This window comes from Ranitomeya imitator, chromosome 6, assembly GCF_032444005.1.
Source record: "Ranitomeya imitator isolate aRanImi1 chromosome 6, aRanImi1.pri, whole genome shotgun sequence".
NCBI classification, from domain to species: domain Eukaryota; kingdom Metazoa; phylum Chordata; class Amphibia; order Anura; family Dendrobatidae; genus Ranitomeya; species Ranitomeya imitator.
The window spans coordinates 494,990,453-495,012,573 of NC_091287.1; the positions used below are offsets into that span (position 1 = coordinate 494,990,453).

The window sequence follows — 22,121 nt, forward strand, 5'->3', positions numbered from 1 at the left end:
TACCTCACCATCGATTTTGGGGGTGACAGGTTCCCTTTAAAAAGCAATATTAACAGAAATAATACTCTCATCCTAGAAGTTATGGTCTATAGCAGTGGTGGGGAACCTCAGGCCCCAGGGCCATTTACGGCCCTCGAAGACCTTTTATCAGGCCCCGGAGAGGATTCTCAGGTACCGCATTCTTGGGCAGGGAGGTGTCTTTTGACTGCCACCAGCTCATTAATTTCTTCTTGCTTTGTTAGCACACACATGCAGTGTTCACTACTGAACATTGAAGGGCATGCAACGAAAGATTACGTCCTGACATCAGTGCCAGAGTCAGGATGTACTTTGTGGGCAGAGTTTGTGCGGCCCCCGAAGGATGGTATAAATATCCAAATGGCCCTTGGCAAAATGACTCCCCACCCCTGGTCTATAGATAATAATTCATCTCATTGGACAGATGATAGCTCTTAAATAGGGATATACATTAGAAGACATGCCAAATTTGTTGGACTTGAGAGATAAAAAGCAAAGCAACACCACCGAAAGTGCAGGTTCTTGATACCAAGAGGAATTCTATGGGGGTTCAATAAACTTAAAATCTTTTTATGTTGTTGCTGTCATTACAAAGAAGACACATGTCTTCCTAAATTACATATTTGTCAGTTGTCTTATTTTCCAGAAAAATACAACTGTGGACTCCCTATTCATTTATCATTTTTTAATGCATTTGCACCCTCTGGATTCCATATACAGTCACGCCAAAAGTGTTGGCACCCTTGAAATTGATTCAGAAAATAAAGTATTTTTTTAAAGAAAATTATTGCAATTACACATGTTTTGTTATACATATGTTAATTTCCTTTGTGTGTATTGGAAATCACAAACAACACAAGACAAAATTGTTAGCACCTTTACAAAATTGTGGGTAAACAACTTTATTTCACGCACGTGGTGCTCTTTCAAACTCACCTGTGGCAAGTAACAGGTGCGGGCAATATGAAAATCACATCTGAAATCATATAAAAAGGGGAGAAGTTGACTTAATCTTTGCATTGTGTGTCTGTGTGTCACTCTTAGCATGGAGAAGAAGAGAACAGTCTGAGGACGAGGACCAAATTGTTGAAAAATATCAACAATCTCAAGGTTGCAAGTATATCTCCAGATATTTTAATGTTGCTTTGTCCACCGTGCGCAACATAATCAAGACATTTACAACCCATGGCACTGTAGCTAATCTCCCAGGATGTGGATGTCAACGCAGGATGATTGGGATGGTGAATAGACAGCCTCAATCAAGTTCCCCAAAAAATGCAAGCTGTCCTGCAGTCTCAGGGTGCTTCAGTGTCAGCACGAACTATTCTTTGACATTTGAATGAAATGAAGCGCTATGGCAGGAGACCAAGGAGATCACCACTGCTGACACAGAGACATATAAAATAAGCTAGACTGCAGGATGCCAAAATGTACGTAAGCCGAAATTCTTCTGGGAAAGTCTTGTGGACAGATGAGACCAAGATAGAACTTTTTGGCAAAGCACATCATTCTACTGTTTACCGAAAACGGAATGAGGCCTAAAAAGGAAAGAATACAGTACTTGCAGTCAAATATGGTGGAGGTTCAAATATGTTTTTGGGATGTTTTGCTACCTCTGGCACTGGGTGCCTTGATTATGTGCAAGGCATCATGAAATCTGAAGATTACCATAGGATTTTGGTTCGCAATGTAGTGTCCAGTGTCAGAAAGCTGGGTTTGTGTCCTAGGTCATGGGTCTTCCAGCAGGACAATGGCACAAACATACTTCAAGAAGCACCCAGAAAAGGATGGAAACAAAGTGCTGGAGAGTTCTGAAGTGGCAGCAATGAGTCCGGATCTCAATCCCATCGAACACCTGCGGAGAGATCTTAAAATTACTTTTTGAAGGCTCCTTCAAATATGAGTGCAGTGGCAAAAACCATCAAGCGCTACAAAGAAACTGGCTCACATGAGGACCACCCCAGGAAAGGAAGACCAAGAGTCACCTCTGCTTATGAACATATGTTTATCCGAGTCACCAGCCTCAGAAATCGCTGGTTAGCAGCAGGTCAGATTAGAGATCAGGTCAATGCCACACAGAGTTCTAGCAGCAGACACATCTCTACAACAACTGTTAAGAGGAGACTTTGTGCAGAAGGCCTTGAAGGTAAAATAGCTGCTAGGAAACCACTGCTAAGGACAGGCAACAAGCAGAAGAGACTTGTTTGAGCTAAAGAACACAAGGAATGGACATTAGACCAGTGGAAATCTGTGCTTTGGTCTGATGAGTCCAAATTTGAGATCTTTGGTTCCAACCACCATGTCTTTGTGCGACGCAGAAAAGGTGAACGGATGGATTCTACATGCCTAGTTCCCACCGTGAAGCATGTAGGAGGAGGTGTGATGGTGTGGGGGTGCTTTGCTGGTGACACTGTTGGGGATTTATTCAAAATTGAAGGCATACTGAACCAGCATGGCTACCACAGCATCTTGCAGCGGCATGCTATTCCATCTGGTTTGCGTTTTGTTGGACCATCATTTATTTTTCAACAGGACAATGACCCCAAACACACCACCAGGCTGTGTAAGGGCTATTTGACCAAGAAGGAGAGTGATGGGGTGCTACACTAGATGACCTGGCCTCCACAGTCACCAGACCTGAACCCAATCGAGATGGTTTGGGGTGAGCTGGACCGCAGAGTGAAGGCAAAAGGGCCAACAAGTGCTAAGCATCTCTGAGAACTCCTTCAAGATTGTTGGAAGACCATTCCCGGTGACTACCTCTTGGAGCTCATCAAGAGAATGCCAAGAGTGTGCAAAGCAGTCATCAAAGCAAAAGGTGGCTACTTTGAAGAAGAATATAAGAATATAATATAAGACATCATTTCAGTTGTTTCACACTTTTTTGTTAAGTATATAAATCCACATGTGTTAATTCATAGTTTTGATGCCTTGAGTGTGAATGAACAATTTTCATAGTCATGAAAATACAGAAAAATCTTTAAATGAGAAGGTGTGTCCAAAATTTTGGTTTGTACTGTATATCATACAAATCTCTTTTTTTTAATTAAATATATCTTAGTAAAAGTTGTTAGAACTTTTATTATGGAAATCTATTCATGTGACAGCACAATGATTGAGGTGACTACATATTTTCACTGCCCGCAATTAATAGTTCATTAATGTATTGATTGGAACCACATAGTCTTGTGAGGCTTTTAAGAAGCCCATTTACTGTGTCCCTGCTCCATACTGTATACAATGACTATGCTGACAATTATACAAGGTGATTTTTCTGCTTTCTTTTATAGAATTACCTAACAGGCCCTCCCTGATATCTATAAATACGTCTGGCCTATATTTCCGTGTAACATGAGCATGATATCTTTAACTTCTGCTCAGTACATATCACCTACACGCCAGTGAGGAATGTGAAGGTCGTTATTCACATGATCAGGAATATAGATCAATGTCACCCAAGTAAAAGAAATTATGCAAAAGTCTTTTACTCCCGAGTCCTTGAGCAACTTTTATGTGCAATGCTGTTAAAAAGATAAAGCGTTCAACTGATACAATTGTTATGAGATTTACAAAATTATATGCAAGAAATCGAGCATTGAATGATCATATATTTTCCTACTAAAATCACACGGCTTTTATTAGACATTCCTTTATATCTATATTCTGGGTAAAGCTTGCAGCTTGCTGGCTTTGCAGGTGGTATGAGCGTCATTTCTGCTTCCATGGACTAGTGAAAAGCAAATGTGTCTACTAGTAGGTGGGCTGGGTGGGAATGATGCGTCCCTGCATAATTCAGCAGATTGGTCCTGTAGGCGTATGGAAAATCTCTCCTGACATGTATGTTTTGTAAGTGTTCTGAATACTCTGCATTGTCATACTCTTTTTTTTATATAATACAAACCCTGGCAATTATTATGGAATCACCGGCCTTGGAAGATGTTCATTCAGTTGTTTAATTTAGTAGAAAAAAAAGCAGATCACAGACATGGCACAAAACTAAAGTAATTTCAAATGGCAACTTTCTGGCTTTAAGAAACACTAAAAGAAATCAAGAACAAAAAATGTGGTAGTCAATAATGGTTACTTTTTTTCACCATGCATAGGGGAAAAATTATGGAGTCACTCAATTCTGATGAAAAAATTATGGAATCACCCTGTAAATTTTCATAACCAAAACTAACACCTGCATCAAATTAGATCTGCTCGTTAGTCTGCATCTAAAAAGGAGTGATCACACCTTGGAGAGCTGTTGCACCAAGTGGACTGACATGAATCATGGCTCCAACACGAGAGATGTCAATTGAAACAAAGGAGAGGATTATCAAACTCTTAAAAGAGGGTAAATCATCACAGAATGTTGCAAAAGATGTTGGTTGTTCACATTCAGCTGTGTCTAAAATCTGGACCAAATACAAACAACATGGGAAGGTTGTTAAAGGCAAACATACTGGTAGACCAAGGAAGACCTCAAAGTGTCAAGACCGGAAACTTAAAGCAATATGTCTCCAAAACAGGAAATGCACAACAAAACAAATGAGGAATGAATGGGTGGAAACTGGAGTCAACGTCTGTGACCGAACTGTAAGAAATCGCCTAAAGCAAATGGGATTTACATACAGAAAAGCTAAACGAAAGCCATCATTAACACCCAAACAGAAAAAAACAAGGTTACAATGGGCTAAGGAAAAGCAATCGTGGACTGTGGATGACTGGATGAAAGTCATATTCAGTGATGAATCGCGAATCTGCATTGGGCAAGGTGATGATGCTGGAACTTTTGTTTGGTGCCGTTCCAATGAGATTTATAAAGATGACTGCCTGAAGAGAACATGCAAATTTCCACAGTCATTGATGATATGGGAATGCATGCCAGGTAAAGGCACTGCGGAGATGGCTGTCATTACATCTTCAATAAATGCACAAATTTATGTTGATATTTTGGACACTTTTCTTATCCCATCAATTGAAAGGATGTTTGGGGATGATGAAATCATTTTTCAAGATAATGCATCCTGCCATAGAGCAAAAATTGTGAAAACATTCCTTGAAAAAAGACACATTAGGTCAATGTCATGGCCTGCAAATAGTCCGGATCTCAATCCAATTGAAAATCTTTGGTGGAAGTTGAAGAAAATGGTCCATGACAAGGCTCCAACCTGCAAAGCTGATCTGGCAACAGCAATCAGAGAAAGTTGGAGCCAGATTGATGAAGAGTACTGTTTGACACTCATTAAGTCCATTCCTCAGAGACTGCAAGCTGTTATAAAAGCCAGAGGTGCTGCAACGAAATACTAGTGATGTGGTGGAGTGTTTTTTCGTTCATTTTTCATGATTCCATAATTTTTTCCTCAGAATTGAGTGACTCCATAATTTTTCCATATGCTTGGTTAAAAAAAAAAAGAAAAAAAAAAAAAAAACAGCAAAAAAACAATTTGGCCTCTTACTGTTTTTTTTGTGTGTGACTGTCTGAATGTACCTTGTTGTGATCACTGATTTTTCGGATTTACCTAATTAGGAGTCGGCGCTAGGCTTTACAGGATTTGAACGGGTTCTGCCTACTGTTATATCTTGTTCCTGTTATCATGTCCAATTCTTGCCAGTTTTAGATATGGGGGTCATAATTTCTCATAGTTCTAGGGAATAGGGACCAACAACGGTGACCTGCCATCGCATGGTTGCCCTCGCAACATCCAGGACCAAACAGCGCGACATTACGGGTGCCAGTGACAGACATGACGCATGCGTGTCAGTGCCGGCACTGTGCGTTCCAGCCACTGGAAATGCGCTATTGATCCTGATCGTGCGGTCCACTTACCGGAAGTAAGGCGCACACTTGCGTTGGGCGTGCAATGATTATGATGGCCCTGATAGCCCCAAACCTGGTGCCCCTTTTCCCAAAGTCCATCAATACCCTTTGAAACATGATCAGGAGCGGGGCCTCAAGGGTCAAATACAAACGTTACTCGATAATGGTGCCCTGGTACCCTGTCTTTCCCCATGTAACACGCCCTTGTTTCCCATTAAGAAAATGACCGCACCCGGCCAACCCCCTGTGTACCGGATGGTACAAGATCTACGGGCAGTTAATGCAGCTACTGTTCTAGAAACTCCGGTGGTGCCTAATCCACATACTCTTTTGTCCCAGATATCTCAGGATGCTGCTTGGTTCACAGTTATCGACCTTGCCAATGCCTTCTTCAGCATTCCATTACACCCAGATTGCCAGTTTCTGTTTGCATTCACTTCTCAGGGACGACAATTGACGTGGACAGTTATGCCACAAGGGACCCAAAACAGTCTCAATCAGTTTGCAAAAAAAATATGGGCGAGTGTCTTTCACCCTGGCAGTTAGATCACCCCTGTCACGCTGCTTCAGTATGTGGATGATCTTTTGTTGTGTGCAAGAACAGAGTGGGAAGCCATTGCTGCCACTGTTAGCCTCCTCAAGTATCTGGCAGATCTGAACTGTCGGGTTTCGGCCTCGAAACTTCAGTTCTGCCTTGGTAAAATGACATTTTTTGGGTCACTGTCTCCTTCAGGGTGTCAGACACCTCGCAAAAGAAAGAAAAATAGCCGTCAGTTCCCTTCCTTTTCCGAAAGATGAGACTGAACTCCAGCGTTTTCTTGGACTATGTACTTATTGTCGTCAGTGGATACTGGACGCATCCCGCATAATGCAACCTCTCTACAATGCCCTGAAAGACGGTTCAAGATATGCTGATGATTTTGGCAGATTCCACTCCGGATACAATGTTACTACGGAAGACACTGTAGTGCACGGAGCTGCACTCCCTCCCTCACTGTCAGCACAAGAAGTAGAACTTCAGACTCTGTCTACTGCATGTGTTCTGGCCAAAGACAGGCAGGCTAATATATACACGGACTCACAGTATGCATTTGGTATTGCTCATGATTTCGGTGCCCTATGGGCCAATCGAGGATTTGTTACTACTGCCGGGACTCCAGTGAAGAATGCTGAAGCTGTTAAAACCCTCATGGACTCAATCAAATTACCTACCCAGGTGGCCATTATCAAAGTAAAGGCGCACGGTCCTAGGAACAGTCCACAGACTGTTGGTAACGCCTATACGGATATGCAAGCAAAAGCTGCTGCTCTCCTACCCGTTGAACTGACCATACCAACTATGATGACCACACGCTGTCAGCGTAAATAGTTACAAGAAATACTGACTCTACAGGAACCTGATGATCCAAGACAGGCTGAGGTCTTCTGCCGGACCCCGCGAGACCGCTTAATGACGATGCGGAGAATGTCTCCAGAGAAAGACGTGAAGCAGTGGAAGGCTGATGGAGCATGTATGGACAATGGTCTCTGGAAAGAGGACCAACTTGTGTGTCTCCCTAAGCGAATGTGCCCTGCTATTGCCACGTGGGCACATGGGCCCACACATTGAGGAAAAAAACCAGGCCCTAGCCCTGGTACAAAAATTCTACTGGGCTCTAGGTATTTCTACAGTCCTGACAGCAATCAACCGTGCATGTAATATCTGTCAGACCTGCAATCCTGGTCAACTTCAACGTGTACCACCAAAGCTCCTTGCTAAGCCCGACTATCCTTTCCAAAGGCTCCAGGTGGACCACATCACGTTGCCTATGTCTGGAAGGTATGAATATTGTCTGGTGGTTGTCGACATGTTCTCCAGTTGGCCAGAAGCATTCCCCGTTTCCAACATGACTGCAAAAACCACAGCAAAGAAGCTGGTGATGGAAGTCATATGCAGATATGGTGTTCCAGAAGTCGTCGAAAGTGACCAAGGCCCGGCCTTTTCTTCTCTGTGTATCAGGAGGTTTTGATAATGCTTGGATCCACTGTAGCCCTCCATACTTTGTACCATCCACAATCTAGTGGGAAAGTTGAGAGGCACACTGAAGGGACAATTGACCAAAATGATGCTCCATGGCCAGAGCTCCTACCCAATGTGCTGTACCACATTTGTACTACCCCTATTGCAAAACATGGCCTGTCCCCAATATATTGTTTGGTACCAGGCCCCCACTTGCAAATTTTCAGCCTCAGCAGTTATCAGAGGAAACTGACTGTACTGTTCAATATGTTATTCAACTTAGTAAAAATCTTGCTAACGCCCATGCTTTAGTTTCTTCTTCCCTTCCAGATTCAGCAGAGATCGACACTTGTCACAACTTAAAGTCTGGTGGTTTTGTGGTCGTGAAAAGGCATGTCAGAAAACACGGACTAGAACTCTTGTATGACGGTCCCTAGCAGGTACTTCTTCTCACTCCTACGTCAGTGAAACTGGAAGGAAGGCCGACGTGGATCCATGCATCGCACTGCAAGCTGGTTAAACAGACTAGTAGCAAATAAGGGATCATGTTTTGGTTTTTCCATATAATAACATTGATAACCGCATGGGACAGCCTAAATTGCCCAATATCCTTGAATAATAAGTTTGTACAATGTCATGAAAGATTAGTAGTACAGATGGTTATAGCCAATAAAATTGTCAGTTCTATTTTCATTTACCCTATGATTACACAAATGTGGGATAAATTGGTTAGGGCCACAGCCTATCCAGATGATCAAGTTTGGGATATATTGGATATACTTAATACTACTGTTGCCATCCAAAACCAACTTATCATAGTCATTAATCAACATACTGTAGTTCTGGATTACTTAACAGCAGCACCGGGTGGTATGTGTCAGGTTATTGGACCCGCTTTCTGTCATAGTATAGATCCCAATAGTACTCTAAAGTTAGAAGACATTTAAAGACTCAGAGATCAATATAATAAAGACAATGATCGTAATAGGGACAGTTGGTGGGCAGACACCTTCTCCTTTCTTAATCCAGCCAATTGGTTTAAGGGATTTGGGGCTGGATAACTGGAATCTTGCAAAGTTTGTTACATATCGCTGTCTTTATCCTTGTCATGCATGTAATACTAAAACTTGTTCTTTGGTGTATTTCTGTATGTATTAGGAAATTCTGCACTAGGACAGCTAATGATACCAAAAGCGTTACCACCCCTTCTCTTCTCTACACCGATTTCACAGTTACCTGATGAAGATGTTGAAGCCAAGTGCATGGCTGTCTTCAAAACCACTGTTATCAATAATTGTTATTCGTAAATTCTAGTATACAGGGGGGACGGGTGCGCCGCAACAGACATGGCTGGTAACATGGCACCAGTCATGTAAAGACCGTACCCCTCGAGCTTATAGCTCGGGATAGTACCTCTGATGCTGCATATTAGTTAACAAAATTTATCTAGGGGGGAATGTGAAGGAACAAATTAAGATCATCCATTTTGTGCTTTTCGACTACATTTTGCTGTTTTAAGATAAATTTTGTTACTAGGCTAAAGTTCACAGCTGTTATGAGAACTTGATTGTTGCAATCTGGGCAGGACATGAGACTGAGGGTGTTTTGTTCAACGAGACTTTGACGTACAGACTGGAAATCACTGAGTCAACCGTGAAGGATCAATTTAGATTCTCCCTCAACAACCTCTTGAAGCTCATCAAGAGAATGCCAAGAGTGTGCAAAGCAGTCATCAAAGCAAAAGGTGGCTACTTTGAAGAACCTACAATATAAGACATAATTTCAGTTGTCTCACACTTTTTTTGTTAAGTATATAATTCCACATGTATTAATTCATAGTTTTGATGCCTTCAGTGTGAATGAACAATTTTCAGTCATGAAAATACAGAAAAATCTTTAAATGAGGTGTGTCCAAACTTTTGGTCTGTACTGTATATTCATAGTAAAATGGAAAATTCCTTTAATTCATCTTGCTGCATCCACATTCAGGACGATAGGTGTTGCTAATGATCTTCCTCCAGACCCCACAATCCATTATGTTTTTCAGCACTAAACTGTTTTAATTTTTGTTCCATTGGAAACTTCATCTTCACATTGTGAAAGAATGCGAAAAATGTAGGCATCTGTCAACGGCACCCATGGAATATTAGCAGGGGCATGGCAGACTTTGTCTTGGCAGTATCAAGAATGCTTGGGTTGAAAGAAAGGCATAATGTTTAATAAAACAGTTTCCTTCTCGGTGTTATTAGAACACTTGAATTTCACTGGATCGTCTGGCGCTCGTCTTGTTTTTGAACCGTCTGCTGTGCCCTATATTTGATTGAGTAGATTGGTTATTTTAATTGATGGACCTCTGTGCAATAATTCATTTTAGTGACAGGTGCAACATGTTCATGGGGACGGCCTCAACCACTGATGATAAAAAAAAAAAAAAAATGTGTGTGAACTGACCCCAGCTGTGGAATAAGAAGAGTCGTTAATTCTGGAAATCGATCATACTCCTTCACAGGTGATGATGCACGCAACCAAAATTCAACTTTTTGCAGTATTTTTTCTAAAATAAATAAATAAAATTTTTTAAAGTTAAATAGTACTTGGAAAGCTAGATATGAATGGAGTGACAGCAGAAAATGACTGTTCAAACCAAGCACAAGAGCTCAGTACACCTGCTCACCTGTTTCCATATATACCTGCTCTCTCCTCTCTGGTTGGCAGCTCTGGCTTTAAATAATCCAGAGAAGGGCAGAGATAGAGGGACAGCAAGGGAGTGGGAAGGTGCGCTGAACCGTCAGACCACCCAAGGGTACACAAAGCACCGATGCTAGGATTGAACATTTTGTGCTGTCACACTGCTTTTAAAAGGGAATCTATCAGCAGATTTTAGCAGCATGATGTAGGGACAGAGACCCTGATTCCAGGAATGCATCACTGACTTTACTGGGTGCAGCAGTTGTGATGGAGAAAACTGTGATTCTGCTGCAGATCTAGCAGTTCTCAGAATGCTGATCTCTGTATAACCGCGCCCACACCACTGATTGGCAGCTTTCTGTGTATGTTATATAGTGACAGAAAGCAGCCAATCAGTGTGGGGTGGGCAGGATTAGACTACGAGGCAGCTTGTCCTTTAGTGATAATCTCCTGCTGATAAAACACTGATCGAATTGAAAAAGCAAGCGATAGATCACTTCCACTACATCATGCTGCTGTCAGATTACATAGCTAAAGCCTGCTGACAGATTCCCCGTAGAGCCTTTTTATTGAAGATCATCTGGTTTAGGGTCTGTAACAATCGGGCTAGGGTTACGTTGGCGACATTTGTGACGCAACACTGAAATCACATTGTGCCATTGCATCTAGTCGTTTCCTAAAAGGTGACCAAATGTTTCCAGAAGAGTTGGAATGTCTTAAGTGCGGGAATGCTTTTCTTCAACCTTTGATTTAAAATTCACACACGCATTTGCTAAAAGCCTGCAAACTACAAAAGAAACCCAATTCCAGCTCGTTATTACAAAGCCGCGAGAAATAATGACACGTAACAGCCGCTGTTAGGCCACATGTTTTTTGTTTTTTTTTTATTATTATTTAGTAGTGTTTATGTTCCCAAGTTACATTTTTTTGTCTATTGATGTAAGACTACAAAATTACCAATATTTTTTTTTTCTGTGCTTATAAAATACCAACATTTTTTTTTTGTTTTTGTTTACCGTCATACACTCTGTAACACAGTCTGCGACAATTTACATGGAATCATAGGCACTTTAAAGGCTTAAAAAGACTTTACAACTTAAATGCATGGTGAAAACGACAAAAATTGCTCTCGAAACTCCTAGTCGTACCTTCAGAAAAAAGTGAAAATCTAATGGGAAGGAGTTTGTACAGTGGCCGTGGACTTTGTCAGAATACTGTTATAGTCTTTGGATTTGGCTCCTCCCCATTGTCCATACCAGGATTCAGCATCCTGTGGCTTTCCGACTCCTGAGGAGCCTCCTATTGTCTCATTCTGGTTCATCACACATGTAATACATAGTAGCCAGATTCACCCGCACATCATTGTATGCGATGTATGACCGGCCCGCTCCTGCGCAGGAGTCGGTAAAGGTGCATCCACTCCTAAAAATGAAGGGAACATCATATTCTAAGGCTTGGCTTTGGATTGGAGAGAATAAGTTTCCATTTTCCCCCCATTTTCACGCCAATATCAAACCTAAAAATTATAACGTGCCCTGTGAAAGGAACGGGCTTTAAATGTTTTGTAGATAAGCGAAAAATAAATCCGACAAAAATTGAAGTACCTCTCTGAAAATTAGACCTAATTTTTTTCATTTTTACAAGCTGAAAAAAAAAAAAAAAAAAAAAAAAAAAAAAATCTTGTTAACACTACCGGCTGCCCAGCAGGTTTAAAAAAAAAAAACCAAAAAAAAAAAAAAAAACCAAAGCAAAACAAAAACAAAAAAATGTATTCCAATTAAAAAAAAAGAAAAAAAAGAAAAACTAAACTTTTTGGGTTGACCAGAATAGGGTCTTACACTGTTTGAAAGTTTTGATACAGTGGAATTTGAGAAAATTTACCATCGAGCCCAAAGAAAATTGCTAGATCCTTCTCCCCACCAACAATGTTTTTTTTTTTGTCCCAATTTTGGACATTTACATGCTGTGACTAAATTGGAAAACCATAAAGTAAATGCAAAAAAAAAAAAAAAATACAACAACTAAATATTGCTACATAAAACAATGTAAACAAAAAGAATAGAAACTACAGCTTCCATTTTATCAACTCCTGTACTGAAAATAAGAAAAAAATATATATATATAAAATCAGGAAATATCAGAATAGCCATAAACTATTGAGCCTGCAAGGAAAAAAAAAATCTTAATTTTTTTTATTTTTTGTAACAAAAAAATAAAAACATAAAAATAAATTGTATTGTGAACTTGAACAGGTGAAAAAAAAAAATGTAACGAATTGTCTCCTGTAAACCTCAGTTAGAACGTGCGTACTGCAGGAGGTTCCCAAAATATCCAAAATCCAAATTTCACTTAAAGAGAACATGCACCTTTAAAAGAGTAGCTTTACTTCTTTAAGTAACCGCTTGTATACAGCTATTCCATTTCTCTTTTTACATATTAGTCAGCATAAATCGGTCAGAAAGTACACTGAAAAAAAACAAACAAAACAAAACAGCAGAAGTGTAAAAAAAAAAAAAAAAAATGATCATCATTACACAGATTTATACAGATTTCCTTTGTTTACATAGGAAGGAAAAAAATAAAAAGTACATTTACACTATTATTCTGTATATCTGAATTCTAAGACAATTGCACCATGACAACTACTAAAGGCATTTATTTGGAAACAGATAAATTAATGAAATAGAACTAAATTTTGAAAGATCTGAGACATGCTAAAAATATTCAACAACCTGCCATAGACCCGACTATGGGAAAAGAAACCGTTTTTTCTCAGGGGGTTAATTTGCATGTTTATGCATAAAGGTCTGAGACATCTTGGTGAAAACCAATGGTCTTAGAAGATAATACTCTGCCACTGCTATCCAACTCAAAATTCAGGTTTTTTTTTGTTTTTAATTTTTTTTTATATTAAGGAATACATGAAAAGTGTTTTCATTTTTTTCTTTTTTTTAATACAATGGGATTTTTTTTTCTCATATTATAAAGTTGCCTCCGAGGCTCTTTAATTAAAAAAAAAAAAAAAAAAAAAATGAAATCATTATTCTATGCAAAAGCTTTATTTATAAGGAAAAAAAAAAAAAAAAAAAAGAAGTTCAGTGATCTCATAAAAGAGAGACACGATAGTAGATTTTATGCATAAAACTCTTTAGTTGGTGCCTTTTGGTAGACAGCACTGGATGGTTTTCGTTCTCCAAGGTCGTAGCTGCCCTCATCCTTCTTTCTCATGCGGTAAACCAGCAGCAGGATTAAGAAAACTGCAAAAAGGAAACCGATACCTCCGCCGGCAATGACCGCTGCAAAACAAGATTAGATGCGTGTTATCTTAGAAGTAGTCTTGTGGTCGGAGCTCCAAGTGCTACACTGAATGGTTATCCTTCATGTACAGATTGCTAGAGAATGCAATCAGTGTTCTAATTTTTCAGCCAGCGATTCAGCTGCTCCACATCAACAGAGCAGCTCTTCTTCCTCCGGGTTGCTCTGTTGATGGGGTGTTGCTGCTGATGTCATGCTGATTGACAGCTGGCTCCCCGCAGCTAGGCAGCAGGGAGCCAGATTTCAATCTGCATGACCTTGGTAGTCACACCCCATTAGCAGAGCAGAGAAGAAGAGTAGCCGATGCTCTGTCAACGGGAGGTAGGCGGAAGCCGAAGAATCACTGGCAGGAGCGGTCTCTGTCAGCAGAGTTTGGCGCCAGGGTAGAATGGGATAATGGAATAGGTGGGACTTGGAGCCAACAAGAGGACTAAAAAGCGGTCCACATAATTCACGCCATCAGCTACTTCTATAGAAATCGATGTGGAGTTTTCTTTCCATAATTCCTTCAGCCATCTCATTACTGAATTCTATGGTGAAGTCAGATAACACGAAAACCAGAGTCATGTGATCCTCATTCACCATTTCACACTGAAAAAGGAAAAAGTTTCTTTCTGTAATGGCATTAGCTCAAATTCAACTTGTGGAATGGTTCAGACTAAAATTAAGCAATTCAATTCAGGTACCCTGGTCTGGTGTTCATGCCCGTGCTTCCATTTAGTTAAAAGAATAAAAAAAAAAAAAACACAAAACAGAAAAGGGTTTGGTACCGTGCTTGGCAGTCGAAAAAAAAGATTGCTGCTCTCAGTGGGGAACACAAGTTAATCTTGTAGTTATGATACTTGTTGGTGGCTAGCAAAAATAAAATAAATGTTATAAAGCAAGCTTTCAAGACTTTTTAGGTTTCTTCCTCAGGCATGTTATAACAAAAGTATCTGAAGAAACAAAAATATTTCCCGAAAAAACAAGCAAAACCAAAACACTTTTTTTGTACATATATTTCTTCAGATATTTTGTTATACCATGCCTGAAGAAGAGACCTAAAAAGTCCTGAAAACTTGCTTTGTAACATTTACAAGACTATGTTGTGTTTCCCACTGAGAGCAATCTGAAGATGATTCATGGCGCTGGGGCAGGTGGACCTTCTTGCCAGCATTCTGAACATCTCGTATGATTATTGCCCCATCTTGTGTGAGGTCTACACACATCATGACATTACGGGGGCCAGTATTCATAAAAGGTCCCAATCATTCCAGTTCTCAATGCCCCTCAATGTCCAGCTACCGAGGAGGACTGATGTAGACACCTTATAAGGGTCCTTCAAATCTTTTTGTTTTACTCTACGTCTGACTTCTTTATTAGTCATGGAGCTACACATTTTCAAAATGTAATTTCTCTATAAGTTTTCTCCAATGCTGAAATTGGAGAAACTTTTTTTTCTCTCCACGTCTGAGAAAAACAGATGCCACTCTGATCAAAGTCTTGATCAGACTAAAGTTGATTTTTTCTCAGATGTGGCAAAAACGTTTGTTTGACCCTACCCTTACTACCGGCATGTTAATCTGGCCACAAGTCTCTTTGAGGTATGTACTTTCGGAAAGTAAAATAGATTTGTACTGACTGTATTCATGTCAAAAATTGGGGGTTTTAATTCCGCGATAAACACATTTATACCCAACTTCAAATGCTCACCTGCAAGGACTTCTGTTCTGTGGAATAGGTTCTCTGACTGCTTCTCTGTGTACACCTCCACCTCAGCGTTACGTTCTAATAGTTCTTTATTACTCTTTTCCACAGGCTCCTAAATAAGAATTACATACAGATTCAACAATGTGACGTAAGTGGCCGGCCCGAAAATGTCATCCCTTAACTCATCATGGACAATAAACTGAGTGGGCCCAAATGTTGAGTGTTTGTATACGTGATAGAGGAAGCCTGGTGAAGGCAGGTAGGTGCCTAGGCAAGCCACTTATATTTCAACACATCTATGCTACAAAAAAACCTAAAAAATACCAGGACAAAGCTTTTATTTTTTCCACTCAATTTGAGGTAGTCTATGTTACTGTGTAAATATAAAGTGAATCGGTCACTTTTGATAAGTTGCCCCTACCATATTTTAAGATAATGTTGTTGGATCAATTGGCCAAAAGAATCGTGTTGAAGTACGGACATACCTCTGGATTTACGACCAAGTTTGTCTGCATCTTTGGCGTGGTCATCTCTACTACTGGAGCACGACTGGTTGGTAGATCTTCTGGAAGTGCTTTAAGGGTCGTAAGTTCTACTGCCATCTCTTGGTCTTCAATGTCTACAACTCCTGGGAAAACATTACCATGAACATTCTGAAAACTACCGTATTTTGTGATTGATACACATCTAGTACAAAAAAATTACAGAACAATTTTTCTACATGGTCTCATGAACACAATAATCATGGTTCTAATGCTACAATCTTGTCCTCACCATTATCAATAGGTAATAATGGCCCCTTTACTTATACATGGATTTTGAGGGGATTATAAGGGTACATGCACCCAATGCCCAAGGTTTTTCGTTTGTTTTTTTGAGGTGGTCAAAGACAAAAGTTTTCTAGGATGAACGGCTTTGGGAAACACTCCTCTGCATTTTTGGAAGTGTTTTTTTTTTGCAGCCTTCTGATTGGACAGTGCCTAGTTTGGAGTGGATTCCATCAGGAGCCGCTTCAAATAACATAAGCGACGTGCACTCTTATTTTCCCTCCAGCAAGTGTTTTTCAAAATACAAAAGCAGAGAAAAAAAAAAACACCACTCCAAAATCTGAATATATGAACAGCCAAGTGTTTTTACAATAGAAATAAAATGGGAATTGTCAAATGATTTTTCAGGCTTTTTTTTTTTAAGCAAACCTGCATTAAAAATTAAAAACTGTGTGCACCTACCCCAATAATTCTTAGTTCTGTGCTCGTTCACCCTCCTCCCAGAGTTTATAAAAAACAGAACTGAATGGGAAGATTTGACAAGATAAATATCTCCGAATTCAGACTCCGATTTATGCCAAGACCTGGTGTGTATTCCATGTACCACATTGATTACATGTCATGGAGACTATCGCCATAAAACCATGTAGGTGTAGTTTAGTGTAAAGTAGGTTCGGCTTAGAGGGAAGCGAAACAAAACCAACCAGTAAACTAAGGCAGACTGTGGATGCTGATTATTAACAAAAACAAATAAATTGTGAAGATACGTGGAACAGGTATCATACATGGTATCCTTCCAGGACACCATTCCTCCCAGTTGGAGCTCTGTTGTCTTCTTCACAAACTGGCCACCGCTTTCTCAGATTCCCTACGGAAATTGATCTTAGGCTTCCCAAGACTCAATCCCTCCACCGCCCTCTGATAGAACCAGGGCCAACTTAATCATACTCTGTTGGAAGAAGAGGCAGGTCTCGGGCTTCCTAAGACAATGGTGGACAGGTTGTGAAGAAGTAAATGGGGCTTCAGAATACAGCAAGAATGGCAGGAGAGCATCCAGTATGTGGACTATACCACAATTCAAAAAGCTGCCTTCAACCCTAGCACTAAAAAATGGTAATTGATCATCACTGTACCTGATCCTGAACCAGATGAGTAGTCCTCATCATCAATTGGGTTTACTCCGGAGGATTCTTCAACCGAAGTGTTGTCGATATACAAGTCTTTGTCTGATGTGGTGGCCACCATCTGTAAGATCGGACATGGATATTGTAGGTACCACAATTAGGATACTGGTAGGACTAATACACCTTTAAAAACGTTAACAAAACTAAAGTCAGATATAAAAATAAAAAAAGGCGTTGGTTGAGCCCCAAGGTACAAGTCATAATCATTTGTCTTTTACATGAACACATTTTGGAAATTGCTGAGGCAGAACAATACTTCATTCATCTTTCGCTGTACTTTGGCAAGTAGCAATTGCTTTGTTATTGGCACAATCAAACAAACGAATCTATAAACGTCACGCTGTGTGACAGCACAGAAAATAATTAAGGCCGACAAGCCTCAGCACCTATGCAGATTTAAAAGGAGTAAGAATAATAATAAAAAAAAATAAATAAAAGAAATCAGATTTATGTTGTTGTGAATCAATTAAGAATCCTCTTAATCTCTGGTCTGACTGCTATAACAAGATATAAACAAAGCTGCGCTATGCCCAGAGGTGCCAATTAAAAGTGAATCTATAGAGAAAACGCAGGCTACTCCTATGCAACAGCACCAGAAACCTGTTAACACTTGTAAAGTTCACACACTATTAGAGGGACCCGCCTATATTTTTTCCCACAAATTCAGGTTTCTAAGTGTAAGGTCACACAAGTGGGAGCGGTATATCTTGCATCCGCGCTTCTTACCATATATTTAGAGGTACACCACCCATAAAGACACAGCGATTACAGAGAGTATGATCATCACTGATGGCATAGATCTTTGCCAATGTTAAGAACACCATGGAGGGGGTATTGTCTCACCAAAGTTAACCAGGTTCTGTAAGTAACCTTAAAAGGGTTGTCCGGTCTTAGGCTACAAGTCTGCAGTCACTTTATATGTCTGCAGACTTGTGAACACTCACGTTGAGGGCGCATGACCGGAGTATGCGATGTGATTAGTGATGAGGAAACGTACTCGAATAAGGCGTTATCCGAGCACACTCGTGTGCTAACCGACTGTCTTCGGCGTGCACGAAAAATATGTTCGAGTCCCCTCGACTGCATGTCTCACGGCTGTTAGGCAATCCCTGCAGGTGTTCCGGCTGTCTAACAGCCGTCGGACATGTGGCTACGGGGACTCGAATATAATTTTTCAAGCACGTTGAAGACACTTAGCACACGAGCATATTTTGACAACACCTTATCCGAGCACGTTCGCTCATCAATAGATCTGATATGCGGTCACATGCAGACTAGATGGGCGCAGCAAGTGTATTGGGCGAGGCCGGACACGTCTAGTCAGGAGTGCGGCTGGAAGTATGCAAATGACACTTTCCGTCACATCACCGCCCGCTCGCCGCACAAGAGAATCCTGACAGCGCAATGTGAGGATTCACAAGTCTGCAGTCCCATTGACTGACTGCAGACTTGTGGCCTCAGGTCGGACAACCCATTTAAAGAGGCATTAAAAATGTTATCACCCACCTTTCCTGTTAAATGTGGGTGCTACGCCGGAGACAATCACGGATTGCCAAAACTGGAAGATTGTGTCCCCCATTCTTCCCTTCATAGCCAGGAGCAGCTGAATATTATGGCCACTCACATGTGCACCTTGAAGCTCCATTAAAGTATGACACTGACCATAGCTAAGTGTTTTGATGTTCTTTGTTGTCTTGACACTTCATTTAAGTCTATGACCCGAACAGAGAGCAGCACAATGCCTAGCCATCTGTAGGTATCATCAATAACATACTGTAATGGAGGGTCGAGGTGCATGCACGACCTGCCGTAATATTCAACTCCTCCGTTCCTACCTTGCAATAAGGAGAGAACGAGATGATACAAGTCCTCTGTTCTTGCAGTCAGCGGACCGACATTGACCTAACAGTTCTCACCTAGCCAATGGACTTGTATAGGCTGGAATGTCCCTTTAAGCACAAAAAACACCTAATTGTATTTGGACTATATGGTGGCACAGCTATCCTGCGAGCCTAAATCATCAAGAAATGTTATCAAAAAATGGAAAGCAGGGGAGCCCAACTTTGTTGGCTGCCACATTGTGTATAAAAAAAACACCAAGAACTCTGACCTACATCACTGGAAAAAAAAAAAAAAAAATCGCTAGGATTGAGGCCATGTGGATTTACCGCTCATGTCCAGGTCTACACATTGCTATTAAATTGGCTCTGTGGTCATCACACAGATTAAAATGAAATCACGGAGAGCGGCGATGGATTAATGTGCCCCGGCATAGGTCCCGTAGAAGTACCAGAATGCTAACTGCTTACTAAACTTTGCTAGACACTTAAATTTCTCAATTATGCAAAGCTGCTTTACTTAAAAAATATACTGTAATCTGTGATAAATGTTAATGCAAAGAGTTTTCTCATATGGCTAAATAGGTGAAATAACATCTATCCCTGTGTATCCATGTACCGTAGCTACACAAACCTTGGGACAATTGGCGTTAGCTCTTGGTCTGTTAACATACGAGAACCTCCATGACTGAAACTTGCGACCTGTACGGTTGTCTGTATACACTTACGTCCATACAGTCCATTAATACATCCACATACCCAACTGAGATAGAGAATCACTGTGTAAAGCACCACTACCATATGACACTTTCTAAGGTTAAGAAAATGTTCCCTACAATATTTTACGTCTTTAAAGGGTTTATTCTATGAAGAAAGCCCTGGTACATGTGCGCCATTACAGCATACAGACAAAATGAAAGAGGAAGACTGGGATCTTCTTGGGACCACCATATATGAGCCTCACTTTGCATGAGCGGCTGCCCTACTAGCAGATATGTCAGCGCCTGTAGTTCAAGGTCATTCACTCATCTGAATAGCCACCATATAGTAATTACTACAATTCATCTTCTACATCAAAATTAGTTGTCAGCTGGGGTTACCAGGAGAGCCGAAAACCCGGGCCAACCAAGGGGCCACCTTTCGAAAAGAACAGTCTCCAACATGACGTCTCAACCATAAAAATCATTGGGCTGTCTGTGTTAGCCGAATTTAAGGGTCCTCAATTGGGTTCCCCCATCGGCTCCAAATCTCATGCAGAGAGCGTTTATAAACTAGACAACCCCTTTATGGATATGTTTCACCAACGAAAAGTGGCATGTGACATGGGCCTAATTGGGACAGTAACCTGAAAGAAAAAAGTAGAAGGTAAAATCTGCAACATATAAAAGTTGGGGCAATTCGATCCGCACCTCTCAGTCCATCGGCCACGATAGTGGTCACTGCACTGGAGAGGCAGTGTTGTCTGTTACTTGCGGTCGTCTTCTTTTGATTAGCCAGCCTGGCACGATATCACTTGTGCGTCACGATGACGTCATACCAAATCTGGCTAATCAGAAGAAGAGTCGTGGCTGTCAGTAGGTAAGAGGCATAAATCCCTCAGCCGTTCCAGCAGCCACAGACCATTAATGTGGCCAAAAGACTGGGATAGTCAAATAAATGTGCACCAACTCCAACATTAATCATGTGAAGTAAAGTCATCATGTCTAAATTATCCCATAGATGTGCATGCCCCGGAGTGGTGAGTGGCCAAGATTATCTGCTGTCTGACACATCCCCTCATCAGACTATCCCGGCTTTCATCCAAAATGTTGAGCCAGCTAAACACTTAAAGCTATAAAACTACCACCAATTTTAGTTTTTTTTGGTCTGGTGGGGAATACCGGCTCATATTACTATGGTCATTAAGACTTTAGTTGTTATCTCGAAGGAATAGAGTAGAAGATCCATGCAATGAGAAACTGCATAACATTTGTGTACGCACTAAATTACTACAAATTCTTTAACTGTGAAATTAGTTAGTAATTGTCCTGATCACAACAATTGTTGGTACTCCCCAGAGCACACGAGGCACAATTACCATCCTCATATGTAAGGAGAATCAAAAATAGAACCGGCGTTTCATCTAGAAAATAGACAGCGGAGGATTAAAGAGCTGCGATAGTACCTGACAAAATGGGATTCATTACCTTCATTATCTCATTACTTCACCATCAAACCATCACTCCACAGAAATGACCCGACCAGGACGCCTTTATCCTGGTAGGCTTTGAAAATATTAGAACAATCCATCTCCTTTACTAGTTATTCCACTCAAAAATAAAATAAAGAATGGACTACTATCGGCAGCTGTCACATTCAGTAGATGTGGACGTCCCTCTCTCCCGATCCCCCCCCACATACATGCATGCACTATTCAGCCATGTGTAAGAGCTCGGAATGTGTGAAGGCACATTCCGCCTAGAACAAGCATGGATTGACAATATACTACTATCTTCATTGGCGCATATTTACACCAGTCACCCGTTAACGCTTGTGACCAAAAACAAACAAAAAAATGCACTGGGACTGAGCCACGGCGGTCGTAGAACTGTTCGATGCCGCTGTTTAATTCTCAAAATTGCATGTCCGATGAAGCTTTCCATTGGGTCCATACTGTGCTCTGTGCGTCGCTCAGGCGGCTGGTGAGCATTTCTGCCTCCTGAGCTTCGTGCTTTTCAGTGATTGTGGGGGTCTCAGAACCTCGACCCCCACAGATTTACAAGAAATTTGAGGGGCTACAAAGCATAAAAGGAAACAGCAAAGTTTTATTACACTTTA

General features: G+C 40.8%; 1 protein-coding gene across 1 annotated transcript in view; it reads right to left on the reverse strand.

Annotated features, from left to right (window-relative positions):
* Positions 1–11,368: 11,368 nt before the first annotated feature.
* Positions 11,369–22,121, reverse strand: part of SDC2 (syndecan 2) — an 86,919-nt gene continuing 76,166 nt past the window's right edge. Inside the window, exons 2-5 of the mRNA XM_069731671.1 lie at positions 17,416–17,527; positions 16,001–16,143; positions 15,519–15,627; positions 11,369–13,807 (exon numbers count right to left, since the gene is read on the reverse strand). Of these exons, the coding sequence (XP_069587772.1) occupies positions 13,644–13,807; positions 15,519–15,627; positions 16,001–16,143; positions 17,416–17,527 (528 nt within the window). The 3' untranslated portion in view covers positions 11,369–13,643. The remainder of the gene's footprint in view (positions 13,808–15,518; positions 15,628–16,000; positions 16,144–17,415; positions 17,528–22,121) is intronic.